Consider the following 17,878-nt stretch of genomic DNA (forward strand, 5'->3'; position numbering starts at 1 on the left):
ACTATATTATGAATGATACTAATATGCAATGATTCTTGATTCAGTATAATAATGATACTAGTATGCAGTGGAGAAGTACAGATTGAGTGTTTTGGAGCTGTGTTGGGGCAGTTTGTGTTCAGCTTCTCATGGAGGAGGTGGCATTTGAGCAGGCTTTGTATAACATGTAGGGTGTGAACATGTTGAACGTGGGAGAAAGTATATGAAATGGAAAAGCGAAAGTTATCAGAAAGTAGTTATTGATTTCTGTTGCAATAAAAGAGAAGTAAGGCTGTCAACTTACATTGACCAATGTGAGGTTGAGACAAATGAGCAGTTTCAGTGTGCATTTTAAAGCCTGTTAAATGGAGCTTTGTGTAGATATTTTTCAATTAAGACTTTTTTATGCAGCCCTAACATATTTATAAAAGTTATAGCTATAATTTATCATGAAAATAATAACTGTAATTTGTAGCTTATAAAAGTTAAATTATAATTTATTATGCGTACTTAAACTTTAGTTAACCTCTAAACCTATTTTTGGATGTAACTAACTATAGTTAAAATTACAATTAATTGTTTTCCAACTTGTCAAAGACCTGGTTACTGTTCTCCCCTAATATTATGCACACAATTAACTCCATTAAATGTGGTCATTTTTTCAACATTAAATAATGGCTGATCATAAATGGTACTATGTTCAGTAAAATGAAAAATGTTGTAAACCTGGCAAAGGAAGAATAAGAAAACTGTCAAACCTTTCATAGGAAAATAAGTTAAAAGGAAGAAACATTATTAAAGGTTATAAGGTCTAGATAAAGTCAGTCACCAGGTAATGTTTGAACTCTACCACATTTTGGGCATTGTGCTAGTTCTTAAAAAAACAGTGACCAGACAGATACAGTGCTTGACCTCACAGAAGCAACAGTTTAGTGGGGAGGCAGAAAATAAAATAAGCAATTATAATATCTGATGGTAAGTGTGATGGTCTAAGAAACTGAAGGTGCTATAGCAGTGCATAGCAGGGGCACATAACCCAGTTGGAAATAAAGGTTAGAGAGGGAGTGTTTTATAAATTGAAATCTGAATAATGAGGAGTTAGCCAGGTTCGGGTTCAGGGTAGGGTTGGATAGAGCTCCAGGCAAAAGAATGGCTCAGAGGTAAGACAGTATGACATGTCTGGAGAAAGCAGACAAGGTCAGTTTGGCTAAAGTATAGAATAAGAAGGAGTGACTGTTCAGAGATGAGGATGGTGAGTCCTAGAAGCCAGATCCCTTAAGGCTTTGTAGGCCTTGTCTAGGATTTTAGAATTTAACTTAAGATAAAAGGAAGGATTGAAAGGTTTTACACAAACAAAAGAAGGAATGTCCCCTGGTCTGGAATGTGAGATGGGGGTGGAGATGGATGGAAATGATTAGAGTCAGAGAGACAAGAAGTTACATATATTTTGAATAACATGTAAAGTATTCTAGTCTGACCACATATGGAAGGAAAAAGGACTTAAATTGAAATAGTAGCAGTGGGTCCGGACCAAGAATAAGAGTATGGATTTGAGATATATTTAAGATAACATGGATAACGTTGATATAATATGGTCACAGGTTGGATTTGTGGAATGAGAGAAAGGGAAAGAGAAATCAAGAATAAAACTCAGATTTCTGACATCTGATGGATGGTGTATTAGGGAATGGTGATAAGGGAATACAGGAACTATTAAAGGTTTTGTGGAAAGTGGATGTATTCAGTTTAAAGGCCTGTGTGACCTCCAAATGGATCTGTTCTGTAGGCATTTGATTATACAGTATAAGTTTGAAGTTCGAAAGACATTTCTGAACTACAAACATAATTTGAGACTTGTCAATACATAGATTATACTTTAAATAATTGGCATAGATAAGAGTGGATTATATATATGTAAGGTGGGAGTGATCTTTTGATAGTATTGGAAAGAATAAGACTTGGAAGCTCTTTTGGGTGATAAAGTGCTTTATTCTAATGTCCTATGTGTATACAATTAGCTTAAATCCAGTGAGATTAATCTCAATGAGAGATTGAGAGAAAGGAAGTGTGGCCTCTAGGTCTCATTTTGCTATGTGCTTTTGAATCACATAAGCTCCTGGCTTTAGTTTTTACATATAGAAAAAATATGTTCTCCTACATAAATGTCTTTATCACTCATAGATCTCTAGAATTTCGTGATTGAATTTCTAGGTTGAGATGAAAATATTAAAAAGTGAAATACAAAAGTGTCTGTAAAGTGAGATCACGATTATGTAAAAGGTAAGTTTAGAAAAAAACACTAGAAAAATTAAACCAAAGTGCTCTCATTGGTTGTTTCTGGATGGCAGCTTACTATATATTTTTTCCTTCTTCCTATTTCAAATTTTTAAAATAGTGAGCATGTATTTTATATTGAGCATGTATTTTATGTATGTATTATTTCTATAAGAATTAAATGTTCATCAACTACATATAAGCAGATTATAAGACTGAATTTCAAACATTGAAATATAATAAACATTCCGTTTTTGCTACCAATGTAGTGGTTGGCCAATCCTTGCAGGTTGCTATATGGTTCATAGCTGCTTTTGGTTCTATTTCTTGCAAATGACTAACTGGCAGTGAACTGCTTAGATGCCTATTTTTGTCAAGGTAAATGTGAAGTTGTGAAATTTCTAGTCCATCTACAAAGATACTGTTGAAGAAAAATGCAAAGTTTCCTTACTTAATTTTTCACTAGAATAGCTAGTGTTGTTGTTAGTATTATTAATTTTAAGAAATTCTTGCCAAATACAGACTTCCTTACAAGATTATTTTCCAAATCTCTTTTTAGAAGTTAAGAAAATTTGTATTTTGGAAACTAGGAAGTGCTCCGGCTTGATTAATTTCCTTTTTCTTTAAATTAAGCACTTAAAATTAGGTGAGCATAAGATTTATGCTTTTTCTTTTAAGTATCATTTAATTTAAAGCTTTTCCTGTTTCTAAGGATAGAGACTGTTGTTTATTTTGTTGTCTTTGTATCCACAGTGCCCAGCAGAGACTGCTGCAGATAGTAGGTGTTCCTTAAATACTGTTTAATGAATGAAAAAAATAAATTCTTAATTAGTGGTAGGCACATGGATTAATAAACAACATGTACTCAAATGATCATTTCTGCCTTCTTGCTTCAAAGATCTCAATACCATAGGCCTAAGGAACTGCAGCAAAAATAAAATATGACATGAATATAGTTGGCTATTAACAAATCAAAATAATAATCATGTGAATGAAGTATATTTTAATTGTGATGTAGCTTTGCTATCTAAAGTAATCTTTAGGATCATGAGGAGGGTAGGAATTAAAGATAGATTTTTATGAATGCTTGTGCTAGCTGGATAAAAAGCCACTAGATATATATTAATTGACAACTATGAGGAGTTTTAAATTTTGAATTCTTTTTCAATTTAAGGAAAATAGTATCAACAAATGTAAGATTATAACAAGACAAAAACGTAGAGCTCCAGTATGGAGCACGATACTGTACTGGACACCTGCACAGTATTATGTGGCACATTCTGTCTGCTGACTGTAAGTGCACTCTGGTACCAAGCTAAAGGGGCCTCCTAGTCGGTATGGGTGTGCAGAGGTTGTGTTTGGTAGTCCTGCCTCTCTATGTGATTTACTTGAGTTTGCATTTTTTATTTTTCTTGAAAAAGACATAGAATGCTCTCTCAGAAAATTCCTTTCCCAAAACAGATTTGAGTGAAAACTCTCAGAGCCAAAAACATTAAAAACAAACAAATTAACAAGAACAAACTCAGATCATTTTTCTTGCTTAGCAATATGTAGTTTCACATTTTAATTACTCTATATTCTTATTAATTTGATACTTTTTAATGGTAGACATATTTTGAATAATATGTAAAGTAACTCTGTAGATGATTACATTCTCAATCCTTTTAAGGGAAATGTGCCATTCCATTTAATTGGGATATTATCTAAATAATCATGAAATTGTTCATCTATATAGTTTAAACTTTAAAACTTTTTTTAGTCTTTGAGTGTCTATTTTTCCTCTGAAACTTTGCAGTTCTAGGATGTCATAGGTGGTAACCACTTTGGTTCTTACTTGTTACAGACCCAGTTATACATGCATCTGACAAACTACTCCGTGAACAAGCATAATGAGCGTTTCGAACGGGATGAAACTGAGAATAAAGGCAGCAAACGTTCCATCAGATGGTTTACAGAATTCCTTCAAGCAAATCAACATGATGTTGCTAAGTTTTGGAGTGATATTTCAGTAAGATTATGCCATTCCACAATTATAATGGTCTGTTCTCAGCAATAATTTGAAGCTCCGTCAGGCCATGAAAGTTCATTAAGAGTTGATTGAACTTGGTTCCCTATAATTGAGAGGACCAGAGAGAAAAAAACAGGCCATTACATAGCCTACAGATTAATAACAGGGATGCATTCTGAGAAATGCATCCTTGGGTGACTTTATCATTGTGCAGACATCACAGTTTGTACTTACACAAACCTAGAATAGGAATAGCCCACTACACACCTAGGCTATCATATAGCCTGTATATGGTATAGTCTGTGGCTCCTAGTCTACAAACCTGTACAAAACATTACTGTACTAGGCTGGGCACAGTGGCTCACACCTGTAATCCCACCACTTTGGGAGGCTGAGGCAGACGGATCAGGTCAGGAGTTCGAGACCAGCCTAGCAAACATGGTGAAATCCTATCACTACCAAAAATATAAAAAATTAGCTGGATGTGGTGGCGCGTTCCTGTAATCGTAGCTACTCAGGAGGCTGAGGCAGGAGAATTGCTTGAACGTGGGACGTGTAGGTTGCAGTGAGCCAAGATTGTGCCACTGCACTCCAGCCTGGGCAACAGAGCAAGATTTGGTCGCAAAAAAAAAAAAAAAAAAAAAATTTACTGTACTGAATAGTGTAAGCGATTGTAATACAATGGTAAAGATTGTATACCTAAACATGGAAAAGGTACACTAAAATACAGTATTATAATTTTATGTGATCCCTGTTGAATATGCTATGCATTGTACACCAAAATGCTGTTATGTGGCACATGACTCTATTCACCCTTGTTTATTTTGTTTGTTGACATTTTTATCTTACTTTCTATATCACCGGCCATAAATCCAAAGGTCCTTAGGTGTCAGACAAGTAAGAAGGAGTGAAGTGGTCTCTAGATAGAAGAAACTAGGGTGTTCTGGGAACTGTGATAATTTGAAAGTCAGGAGAGGTCTGAAGGAGGTAGCCACCACTCAGCACCAGCTTATTGGTGCCAGTGATATTTTAGGCCCAGTGAGGCTCATTCTTCTAATTTGTTGATAAATTACGTGTAAATGGCATAAATGACATAAATGATTTTAAATGTTGGCAATGGACTCAAAAATTTTAAAGATGTTGAGACTTAACAAACAAAAATGTCATCTGGATTTGGTCAGATACCCACCAATTTGTTAACTTTCATTTATAACTTCCTGAGAGATGAAATGCATGTAAATGAGAAATTGGATCATAACAATGCTGCATTTATTTGTTTATGTAATTATGTTCTCAAGGCCAATTTCGTGGAAATTCCAAAAACCATTCTAATGACAGTTTACTCTCATAGTGAGTCAGAAGCATCACAATGGTGAAATTCAGTGATTTTGGACCATAGTTCATTGATGGAAGATCATACCATCTTCCATCTGATGGTAATTCAGTGAATTGGTCTATTGCTCAGGGGGACCAAGAAAGTTTTATATACCCTCTGGCATTCTTTTTTTTTTTTTTTTCCTGTACACATTTGTAACCCTCATGTGGAATTTGGCTCTTTGGGGACATGTTTGTGAAAAGGTAGAACCTGTTGGGCTGCTTTGGTGAGGCATATATGGAGGGAATCAGGGAGAATAATGAGGGTCGTTAGCTTTACATATATTGGTTTTAAGTGGCGTTTTTTCCTCACAATTGAATTAAGAGAAGGTATACAAGCAAGACTAATACTAATGAGAGGATATGGAAATTAACTTTCTGTTAGGACCTGAAGTATAATTTTTAGATATGACCCAAACATAGCCAATGTGGGCCTATTAAGCTCTGACACATTTCATGGTCTTGTCTATAGGTGAGTAAATTTTGCATCTTTCTTGGCTATGTTAGTAAGAATGCATATTAATCATCTATAAACAATCAGTTAATAAACCTAGCTTTTTCAAGTACTTTTATTATAATTATCTTGTCAAACACCTGTCTGTATTTATGTAATTACTTGAAAATTGGCTGTCTTTATTAAGAATTGGTATACTTTATATAGATAACTGTTTAAGGTAAATCAATGGGATAGTATAAAAAGAGAATGACAGGAGGAGGTGGAGAAAGCAATTATGCAGTAAATTTTTATCTTGATGTCTTAGTTTACAAATTTCCTGAATTTAATTTATAACTTATTTTTAATAACCTCTTTTTGGGGGGCAATTTCTCCAAAAAGTAACTATCAATATATAAAAAGTAGCATTCATCAATACCCTGTGTGAAGAACAGAGCCGTGTACTTTTGTTCTGGTCAGTAATAAAAATCAGTAGAAAATCAAGCCATGGAGATTAAAAATGAGTATAATCATTACAAAAACTATCCTTACTGCTTTTTGTATACCTAAGGTATAAGTCTACAAATCACATTTCAAAGCAGTGATATTATGTTGTAAATTCTCAAAAACAGTAGTGGAATTTCGTTTGTGTTTGTTTATATGACTCCTGATTTTCACTTCTACTGAAAACTTGCCTTTACAATCTAAAAGCAGGTTATTTTCTACATAGCAAAAACAGATTTGTAATTCAGGGTCTGTTGATTAATAATCAGTCCCCACCCTCTCCCTCAGACTATACTGTTCCATACAGACACTTATCAGTCAAAGTTGTAACTTTTTCCTGCTCTCAAGTGGTTTCAGTAATATTGGTGAAGATTTATATAAAGTGACTTTTTATCATTTATTTTATGTACTATGGTGCTGTCATGAATTTGTTACCTTGAACAAAATGTTTTGAAAACAGCCTCTCATGGGACCTCTGATAGTTATTCCCAAATATGAACTGCATTGTGGTTGTGGGTAACAGTGAGGTTAACTTCTGTCTTCTCTTTTATCACTCATATAATAAATATGTTCCACCAAGTAGTGGAGTATTTGAGTCTAACCAGACATATGAGGTGGACTTCTAGAGGAATGATAGAATAACAGTAACAATAATAGTACTCTGGGCACTATGCTAAGAGTTTTACATGGAATCTCATTTTGTTCTTACATTAACCTTTTGCAGATTATATTTAGGAAAAATGAGACTCACAAAGTTTAAGCAACAGGACTGAGGTTGCACAGCTAGCAAGTTACAAACCCAGGACGAAACACAAGAAGCCTGATTTTAGAGCCAGGTTCTTAACTGTCTTTTTCTATTGCCTATACCTGTAGAGAGGGAGTTAAAATGACGATGTCTTCTGAGCAAAAATAAGTGAGACAGCTTTTCTCCTACAGCTTGTTCTGAAACTTCAGTAAAACAGCTTTTTAAAAATATGGGTTAATAACTCACCCCAGTAGTATTATGTGATTTCTCTCAGAAAATATTGAGAGCCAATCTTTTAATTGGTAACACTCTTCTCAGATAAAACTTATACACTACAAAATCATCACTGAGTAAAGAAACTCAGCTCTCATAGATTTTGTCTTCCAGCCCTTTCAGCTTTTATCTAAGTAGAATTTCTATACTGGTGTTTAGGAAATAATTTACTCTCCTTGGAATTTTTCCTCCCTATTACCTTCATCTCTTCTGGATGGGGCTAGCGTATGCTCCTACCTTACTTGTTTTTAACTTGTTTTAACAACTGCCTTACTTGTTTTAACATATAAAGAAGTAGGAATAACTTGTTTACCAAGTAAACAAGTTACTTGGATTTACTTGGATATATACTGAATGCCAGCTACTATTGTAGGCACTGGGAATGGTGTTATAAATAAGTCAGGCAAGGACCCTGCTCTAATGTAAAAAGAAAAATATCAACTGGTTATATGCTGTGTGTAGTGGTGCAGTAAGAAATGAAGGGTGGCTACTTTTAACTTGGGGGTTGGGAAGGCCTTTCTGAATGTCTTAAGAGCCAGACTTGCAAATATAGGGGAAAGAGTATTCCACAAGAGGGAACAGCTAATGGAAAGGACGTAAGATAGGAAGAAGTGTCACTTACTTGAGGAACCCAAAGCAAGCATGTGGAGCGCAGTGGGCAGGGGTAAGAGTGAAGAATGAAGTTAGATCTGTGGCAGGGGCTAGATGCCACAGAGCTTTGTAAACTTGGCCAGGCTGCCAGTTTGTGGGCCCTGGTTTTATTTACATATATGAAATGAGACACAAAGGCATTTTCACCTGTTTTATCACAATCTTACAGGAATTGGTGGTAAAGACCCTGATTGTAGCAGAACCTCATGTCCTGCATGCGTATCGAATGTGTAGACCTGGTCAACCTCCAGGAAGCGAAAGTGTCTGCTTTGAAGTCCTGGGATTTGATATTTTATTGGATAGAAAACTAAAGCCATGGCTTCTGGAGGTAAGGCATTCTTTAAGAAAAAAAAGAGGAGTTAATCACTGTCCTTATGTATTAAAATAAATGCTTTAAAAATCTGTACTTAACACAGTTGTGCCATTAACTGTCCAGAATGAAGCCTGAATAGAGTAAGTGAGAAGAAGAGGATAAAAATTCAGGGACTACAATAGTTCTAAGAATGAATCAAAGTGTTTGATATTACTTTTTCCAAATTAGTGTCAAGTGAATTTCTAGGGCAGGTATTTGGGATTGAAGTGTGAAGGTGCTTTTACTGATTTGTTGCTTACTTGCTCTACTATTTTCTCAACCTCCTGGCTTCTACCACGTCATGAGGTCTGGATAGCGTCTCTCCTCTCTTGTGGGTGCCTGGGCTTCAGAATCTTGCCTTCAGTGTGTCTCCCCTTCAAACTCTCTGAGAGGCTCCAATTGGTTCATTAATCAGTATTCAGTATCCGCTACCCCAGGTGGTAAATGTCTCCTTTAAGGCCGTGCTATATACCTGGGGCTTCCCTCAGGGAGACTGTCAACTGTATGCCTTCAGGTTTGCTGCCAGTCCCTGGTAGGGTGAGAGTTATCATTATTTTTCTTTGATGATAAAAGGTCATGTAACACATACGAAATAGTAAAAGGGAGAAAGTAAAAATTATCTCTGTTGACAATTTTTATATTTTTTCCTGCTAGTTACATTTATATTACCCAGAAGAAACCTTAGAAGTCATGTGGTCCAGAAGATCCCATCCAGCATTTCCTTTTAAGCTCCTTGATCTGGGGTTACACACCTTCTCGTGGCCGCTTAAATATCATGTTTGGGAAACTTAATCAGAAACATATTGCTATAGAAGATGTCATCAACCACTACCTTTCATTTTAAATCAATTGTCTCTCTTTTTGTTAGTGATTTGTAAGTTAGAAGTTGTGTGTGTAATATCACAGATTGCATAAGCAAATTGAATGAGTTGTAGGTGAGATGAAGATACTAAAAAATACATTTCCAAGAAATTATATTTTTCTAATTTGAGAGTGAAACATTGTGTGTGTGTGTGTCTGTGTGTGTGTGCGCGCGCACACGCCTGTGTGTGGTCACATCTACTTTAAACAAGAACATGTATTGTGTCTCCAAGGAAATACAGTTCTCTCTGTTGTATATTCAGACTTTGCTCCAGCCTGGGTCTTAGAGATAAGATAAATGTGAGGAGTTTTACTTATTCTTTGCTTCCTCCATTCCTTGGATATGAAAACACTTGACTATGCACTATGGACCCTTCATCTTGCTAAGGCCTGAAATTTGCTTTAGATTTCTTGTTTTTTCTGCAGCAGTCTTTTCCTGTTCTTAGCTATATTGTCTTCTGCCCTTGTACTTTTCTTTTGTCATTGATAGAATGGGGAAAAAGTGAGGCACATGCTTAAGGAGGATAGCAGGAAATAATGACTTTATAGATCTCTTAGTTTCCTCTTTAGAAAAAAAAACATTTGCTTCACTAGAGCTTTCCATTAGCTTGCTAAATCAGAATTGACTGAATGGTTGAATTCTGGATTTTACAAGATTCAAAATAACCATTATTTGCATGAATGTTTCTTCATTCTTTACTCTTTCCTTCATTGTTTCTAGATCAATCAGAATCATTAAAACACTCCACAATAACCAAGAACTGTGGATAATGAACATTTGTTATATTAAAACGGTTAAAAGAATCTTCAGTCTTGCCTTGTGTTTTGCTCCCTGCTGAAATTTTAGTGGGTCCAATATACATTGTTAAAAACCTTTTGGCGCCATCAAGTGGAGTAAGGTAGAAGGTGCTTCTGGGTATGTGATAACTTTTAGTTAAAGAGTAATTTCAGGGACTGATTGCTAGTGGTAGAATTGCACAAATTTTCATAAGTAGAAAACTTTTTTTTGGAAACACATGGAAATTGGGTGGAGTATGAATATACCACCAATAGTTTAAGAACTCTTAAATTAAACAGGAACCTACTAAGTTATAGTCATTGTCTTAGGTGGTGGAGATACAAGAAGACAGAATACTTGCCCTGGTGTAGCCATTATTCAGATGTGCATTTTATGGTAATAGTTATGAGTACTAGTAGGTAAAAGGGAAATAACAAAAACGATGGCATGATTAATATCTCTGCATACCTGTGTGTATTGGAGAGTTAAAAAAAAGCTTTGCAGAAGAAACACCTGAGCAAAGTTTGTAGGGCTGCAGAAAGGTGGGGTAGGGGCTAGGGGCTGAGAGAGATAAAGTAGGGGTGGGGAAAGGCTGTGGTGCAGAGGAAACAGCACTAACTTAGGAGCACAGAAGCTATTATGGATACTTTAATTTGTGGAAAAAGTGATTGTTGTTTGTTTTGATAAAACTATTTTTAGGACCGTTGAAAATAGTGTTTACTAATTTATTTTATAATAATTTTCATTTTTAATGCATTTATAAGCTGTTGAATTTTGAGATTTTAACATCTACTATGTTTTGTCTGTTTTAGAGTTGGGATAGGAAATGAGAACCAAATAAATAATCTCACTATAGAGGAGAATTTTGGCTGGGTGGAACACTAATTTTCAGTTTCTTCCGTCAGCCATTTGTGGTTCTTCTATTTTTTTTTTTTTGTTTACCTTTCTCATGAAACTTAAAAAAAAAAAGAACAACCCTGAATGAAAACTTAAATTGAAAAAGTTTTCCTGCCTTTCCACATATTATTAACAGTTTATCTTGTGTGGATATACCTCTTCACAGACCAATTTATATTATAGTAGAGGGAAAAATTTGAAATAGGTAAGGAGAGAGAGAGAGAGATTGAGATCTGAGATGGCTTTATACTGAGACCTCAGCACCATCCTGGAAGAGGGATATGCCTGACACAATTCCACACTGAAATTTGGAATGGAAACTCTGAGGAATTCTACAAAGACAGATAACATTCCAATGTACCGCTTACTCATCAGTTCTTTAATGTCTGGTTTATTTTGTAACCATGTAACATATACTGGCAACACCATCTTTAATTGTATTATAAACTCCAGATATTTGAATCAGTATGGTTGAAACTTTTTTCCTATAAGATATATTACTTTACCCTTTCTCTGCACTTGTAAAGGGAAATGCTTAGAGCTTTCGTAATAGATTAATAAACTCCCTTTCTCAAATTGACCTGGAATAAATGGATGTTATTGCCATTTTTAAGCTATTTCCTTCTCCTTGAGACTATATCACAAATACAGGAATGTGTCTGTCACCTTCTAAATCAGAAATCAACAAAGGAATCAAAATACAACATGGCATATCTCTATAAAAGGAGTACCATGCATCCATCAAAATGATGGCATGATGAAAGATTTTCATGATACATTATTAAGAGAAAAGCTTGGAATGTAAAATAAAGTATGGTTCGTATAGATATGCATTTGGAAGGTAAAATGAATATTTTAAATATGTATACATAGAAAATATCTGGAATACTATCTACCACATGGTTAACAAGACACTTAAGTGTTAAGTAGTGGGATTACAGGTAATCTTTTGTTACTTGTTTTCCTTCTTTTTACTTATTTTTCTGCGGTGAACCTGTGACACATTTCTAATTAAATATGTTGTATTCCTGGGTAATTTCTTGATTATAATGTGATATTTCTTCAGGTGCAAGTTGTAGAATGCATGCTTTCAATTGTTTTGTCTCTTGTGGTGACAGATGTGTATAACTGTGACTAGTAACTGTGATACTTCTTCAGGTGCAAGTTGTAGAATGCATGCTTTTAATTGTTTTGTCACTTGTGGTGACAGATATATATGTATAACTGTGACTAGTGTATACACACACACACACACACACACACACACACACACACATATATATTTGAGATAGCCTAAGGGATTAGTTGGTGGTCAAGAAGCTAAGCTGTTGTGTTGAACTCAGCAGTGTTCTAACCAACTGATTTAACTGATTAAGAAATTTTCTTAAACATCAGCTATTTTTTTATAACAATGACAACAGTAACAAGACTCAACAAAGACAAAAAAAAACACTCCAGCTCTTTTATTTTTCATCTTAATGAATTCCTGAAGATCTGAAGCAGTGAAAAGGGAGCACTGATAGTTTCTATATTTTAAATATATAGATGTATATAATTATTACTGTGTTGGTATAATTATTACTGTGTTGGTAACATGAATATCACTATTTCCTTTTTGTTAGGCTAAATCACTTTTAACTTTCCTAAACTTAAGAAACCTGAATTGCATGGGGTAATGGAGAGAGTGGAATGGAGGGAGAAGTCAGCTTATACTGACAGTAAAGCTCCTGAACTAAGGCAGCAGTGAGAAGGAGATGGTGCCAGTAGTCAATCCCTTGCAATTTGTTGACCTAGGGTGATGCGGAATGGAGATGTGGCAATAATAACTGGGCCATCTACCATGTAAAGCTTTGAGGTTTATTGTAGGGTTGTTCTACTGGCTAGAGATCCCACATTAAATTAACAAATATGTATTGAATATTTATTTACCTTCCAATATTGTTTTCTTTGTAAATTTCAGATTAACCGAGCCCCAAGCTTTGGAACTGATCAGAAAATAGACTATGATGTAAAAAGGGGAGTGCTGCTAAATGCACTGAAGCTACTAAACATAAGGTAAGGTAAAATATTTTCTCTATCTTTTGGGCATTTATCTCCACATTTGACATAGATGAATCATTTGTACATAAAATTGGCTTTTCAGAATAGTATTTTTTATTTTTATATTTTGTAATTTTCATTTCTTGATTCCATCCATTCTGTATTTTTCATTTCTTGATTCCATCCATTTTGTAATTTTTATTTCTTGGTTCCATCCATTTTGTATTTTTCATTTCTTGATTCCATCTATTCTTTAAACTCATATAGTTAAAAAAAAATCTTTCCTCCGTACTCCTGTATACTGCTTTTCCTGCTTCCCAGGCAACAGTCTGTACCTGTAGTAAATGAAGTTAAATTTCAATGTAGGTATAATTATTTAATATAGTGTACAGGATTAAATTGGTAAATACTTTAAGAGACCATCTAGATTATCTTCCTCATCTTATAAGAAGAAACTAAAGCACAAAGAGTTCATTCAGGAAATTAAAAAAGAAATCTCAAACATGGATTTCCTAACTTTCTCTCCAGAGGTCTTCCCATTATATCATGCTCCCTATGTAAATAAGAAAGAGAGGCAGTTGTTCAGTGAGAGTTAACTTTTCCATTTAGAGAGTTAAGTAAAATTTGAGAGAAGACTTGGCTGGTGTGGATGTAGGGCTGGTTGCAGTGTACATGATCATGGGATTCAAATACTTGAAATACTATTATGTGGGAAAAGCTTTTGGCTCATTACAAAATGAAATTTTTAGATGTTTGACTGAAACACTTCATGAAATAGTGAGTTACCTATCATTAGAAGTGTTCCAATAGAGCTTCGAGTATTGGATTAAAGGGCCTCTGAGGTGATTTAAGCTCAGTAATTTTATGATTTTAATTTATTCTAATTGTCATTCAAGAATTCTAGCACAGTTATGGTATGCTTCCAAGCAAGTTTTAAATTTAAGATGTTTCCAAGCAATATGCCTATACATGTTTTTTTGCATGAAAGTTTACTACTATTATTTAAATAAGCCTTGTGTTTAGTTTTTTTGTTGTGCATGCATGTGTTTTGACTTTGCCATTTATGGTATCAATTCAGGACATTATCTGTGGGTGTTTTTGGTGTTTTTAAAAGTGAGGTATGTATAGTTTAAGCAATCAGAAATTTCTAGACCTAAAACTAAGGGAAAATAGAAATTCATTTCTTTATCTTTCTTAGTGTTGTTCCACAGATAATTTAGCACAGTTCTTAACATTTAGAGCATATGCTAATGAGGCTTATGTTTCAGAAGTGCCTTCTTCCTCCAGCTGGGTGGAGACCTCCATGGGTGCATGTGTTAGACTTGAGTTTCACTGGGCATGTCACAGTAACTTAAGCAGGAACTAAGAACACTAGGAAAATTCTTGTCTATTTATTAAATAGAATTAATTTTCATATGGAGTGTTTTAATTTTGGATAGAACGAATTGTTCTGTGAATCCAGAAATCCCCTATTTACATTAATTTTAATCAGACTATTGGGAATGATCTTCCTTTCATTATGTTATCTTTCCGCTCAAGAACCTAAATAGAGTTCCATTTACCAACGTGTAGCCTAAGCTTCTAATATAACTTAACCTTAGCTGTTCTATCTTATTTCCTGTTCCTCTCCAACCCACACTGTTTTAGTTAGGCTGATTGCCTCATTATTTTTCCCACATAGCTTGCCTGTTCTCACTGATTATTTATTCTATTCTGTAGTCTAAGTGCCTTTCCTTATTGCCTGTGACTCAAATCCCATCTTTTATTATGAAGTCTTCCTTTTGGCCAAAATGAATCTTTCCTTTCTTGGAGCTCTAGAAGGAATTTTTGTCTGCATAGTATATGGCTTATCACTTTGTTTACTCTCTTATCCTCTGTGGTGTTTTACCTGGGCGCAGCTGGTTTTTCTTTTCAATTAGATTTAAGCTCCTTGAAGTTGAAGAGTACATACTTTTACTTGCTTCATAGTGCTTAGTACAGTGCTTTGCTCATAGTATGACCTTCAGGTTCATTTTGTGAACATATACTTTTAGTCTCAAGGAAATTCAGAAGAATATAAATTGTTCAGGATATTCCATCACAACTGCTGTGGAAACAGAACCTCACATGGAGGGGATCAGAATTGATCCTTTTTTTAACTTGGATAACAGAATGCAATTTGAGTTCAGCTTCAAATAATTTTTTTAAACATTAGGCTTGGGGTCTTCAGAGACAAGAAAATACGAAAAGGGTTATATGTAGAACAAGTAAAAGTTCTTTTTTCTATAATAAAAGGAAAATCCAGTCATTCTGTGATGGTGTTACTGGGTTAATAAGAATCTTTTTCCTCCATGAATATTCTGTTACAATCATTAAAAAAGAACCTAGAAAAGACATTCACAATCCCATGAGTCCTTGGGTCTGAAATACTTGTTAATTAGATTAAATTAAATTTAGTTAAATTGCCTGTCTGTCCCTTGTTTACAACTAATTCATGGGTTACAGGCTTGCAGCATTTAATGCTACCCTATCATTGAACATTTAGTCTCACTGGCCTTCTCTGACACTTGTCTCTGAGTTTACCTAACTTGGAGCATTCCTTAGTCTTCTCTTATGATTTCTCTTACTTTCTGCTCCCTACCTGTCGTTTTCTCACTGTGTCTGTCCTTGCTTCAGCCCTCTTTCCTCCTGTGTCAGTCTTACTCCCTTTTGTGGCATCATTTTTGAGTCTGACATATATGTAGCAATATGGATCGGGGTGCCTCTTACTAGCTTTGACCCACTCTGGAGCTCTAGTCCAGCATTTACAGCTCTCTGCTGACCATGTACCCTGGATGCCCTGGTCCAATAGATACTCAATAAACATGTAGTGAGTGAGTGAGTGAGCAAGTAAATAAATGAATGAATGGATAGTGTTCTGATAACACTTAAATTCAGTATTGCCAAAGTTGAATTATTTTCTCCTTCGATCATGTTCCTCTTTCTGGGTTTATTTTTTTTTTGTCTGCTAACAATATCAAATACTTCCAACAAACAAAAAGTAAAGCAAATCACTCATATGTATTTACTGGACTTTTTTTTTTTTTCTTATTTGAGGCAGAGTCTCTGTCACCTAGGCTGGAGTGCAGTGGCATGCTCTCGGTTCACCGCAACTTCCACCTCCCAAGTTCAAACGATTCTCCTGTCTCAGCTTCCCGAGTAGCTTTGATTACAGGGGCCTGTCAGCACTCCCGGCTAATTTTTGTATTTTTAGTAGAGACGGGGTTTTGCCATGTTGACCAGGCTGGTTTTGAACTCCTGACCTTAGGTGATTCACTTGCCTCAGCCTCCCAAAGTGCTGGGATTACAGGTGTAAGCCACTGTGCCCGGCCTACTAGACATTTTTAAATAGCCTATAACTTGCTAGAAGCTAGAGATACAAAAATGAATAAAATTTCCCCGCCTTAAGTAGCTTAATTGTTAAAAGGGAAATATATATGCTCATAGATAAGTACAATACAATAGTAATTATCCAGTTTGCTTTGCTAAAGTTAATGGCAAAACGATTCACATGAAAGTGCAGGATAGAAAACTGGGAGTTAACTTTATTATGAATTGAATGAATCCTGTCAAATTTCTGACTATCACTTTATTTCTCCATCTCCTCTCCAAGGTTGAAAATTTCTTATCTTTCTCCTGGGCTATTTTATTGGCGTCCTTCCTACTTCCAGCACTAACCTCCATCCCATTTTGCAGCTTCCTTTCTGTTGTTCTGCAAATCATTCAACAACCATTTATTCCAAGTCCACTACCACTGCAATAGGTACTGGGAATTCAGTGCCTCCTATAATTCCTAGGCTTCTGGCTTGGATGACTTGTCTGATGATGTGCCATTCATTGAGATGAAGATTATAGGCGAGAAAGAGGCTTAGAAAAGTAATGAGGGAAGGTAGAAAGGAAAAGAAAGATGATTCAGTTTTAAACATGCTAATTTTGGGATGCTTTGAGACAATGTTAAATGGAAAATTTGATATACAGGGCCCCAGGAGATAGAGATATCTATTTGATTGATATTCATGTATAGATTGCCCTTGAATCTAATGGATGAGATCACAGAGTTGGACTGTATGTTTTGAGAAGAAGGGCAGGGACAGAACCCTGAGAGATGCCAGTATCAGAAGAGAGATTTATAAGCTCTGATATTCTGATCAGATTGTTTCCACATTGTCAGATAAAGTTTAAACTCCTTTGAATTATGTACAAGGCACTTTTTGATCTTTATATTATATGCAAGGCACTTTTTGAGCTGGCCCTTAACATCTCTTTCCAACCTGATCATTTCTTGTTCTTTTTCCTTTGCTTTGCCTTGGAAATGACTTTTCTAAGAACTCTTTTGTGGTACAGTTTCAAATTTCTATACCTTTGCACTTGTTCTCATTTAATATTTGTTCACCTTTGTCTTTTTGGTGAATGCCAACTGATTTTTTAAAATTGTGGTAAAATACACTTAACATAAAATTTACCATTTTAACCATTTTTAAGTGGGTAAGTGACATTAAGTACTTCACATTGTTGTGCAACTATCACCACTATCCATCTCCAGAACTCTTTTAATCCTGCAAAAGTGAAACTCTGTACCCATTAAACACTAACTCCCCATTCTTCCCTCTCCCCAGTCCCTGGAAACCATCACTATGTTTTGTGTCTCTGTGAATTTGAGTGTCCTACTCTTGGTATCTTATAAGAGTGGA

At 35.2% G+C, this 17,878-nt stretch overlaps 1 protein-coding gene across 1 annotated transcript in view; it reads left to right on the plus strand.

Annotated features, from left to right (window-relative positions):
• TTLL7 (tubulin tyrosine ligase-like family member 7) overlaps positions 1–17,878 on the plus strand; it is a 132,763-nt gene that overhangs the window by 57,528 nt on the left and 57,357 nt on the right. The window contains exons 8-10 of the mRNA XM_011956144.1: positions 4,097–4,261; positions 8,411–8,569; positions 13,090–13,184. Coding sequence (XP_011811534.1) covers positions 4,097–4,261; positions 8,411–8,569; positions 13,090–13,184 — 419 coding nt within the window. The remainder of the gene's footprint in view (positions 1–4,096; positions 4,262–8,410; positions 8,570–13,089; positions 13,185–17,878) is intronic.

Source organism: Colobus angolensis, unplaced genomic scaffold (genome assembly GCF_000951035.1).
Source record: "Colobus angolensis palliatus isolate OR3802 unplaced genomic scaffold, Cang.pa_1.0 Scaffold41, whole genome shotgun sequence".
NCBI lineage: Eukaryota > Metazoa > Chordata > Mammalia > Primates > Cercopithecidae > Colobus > Colobus angolensis.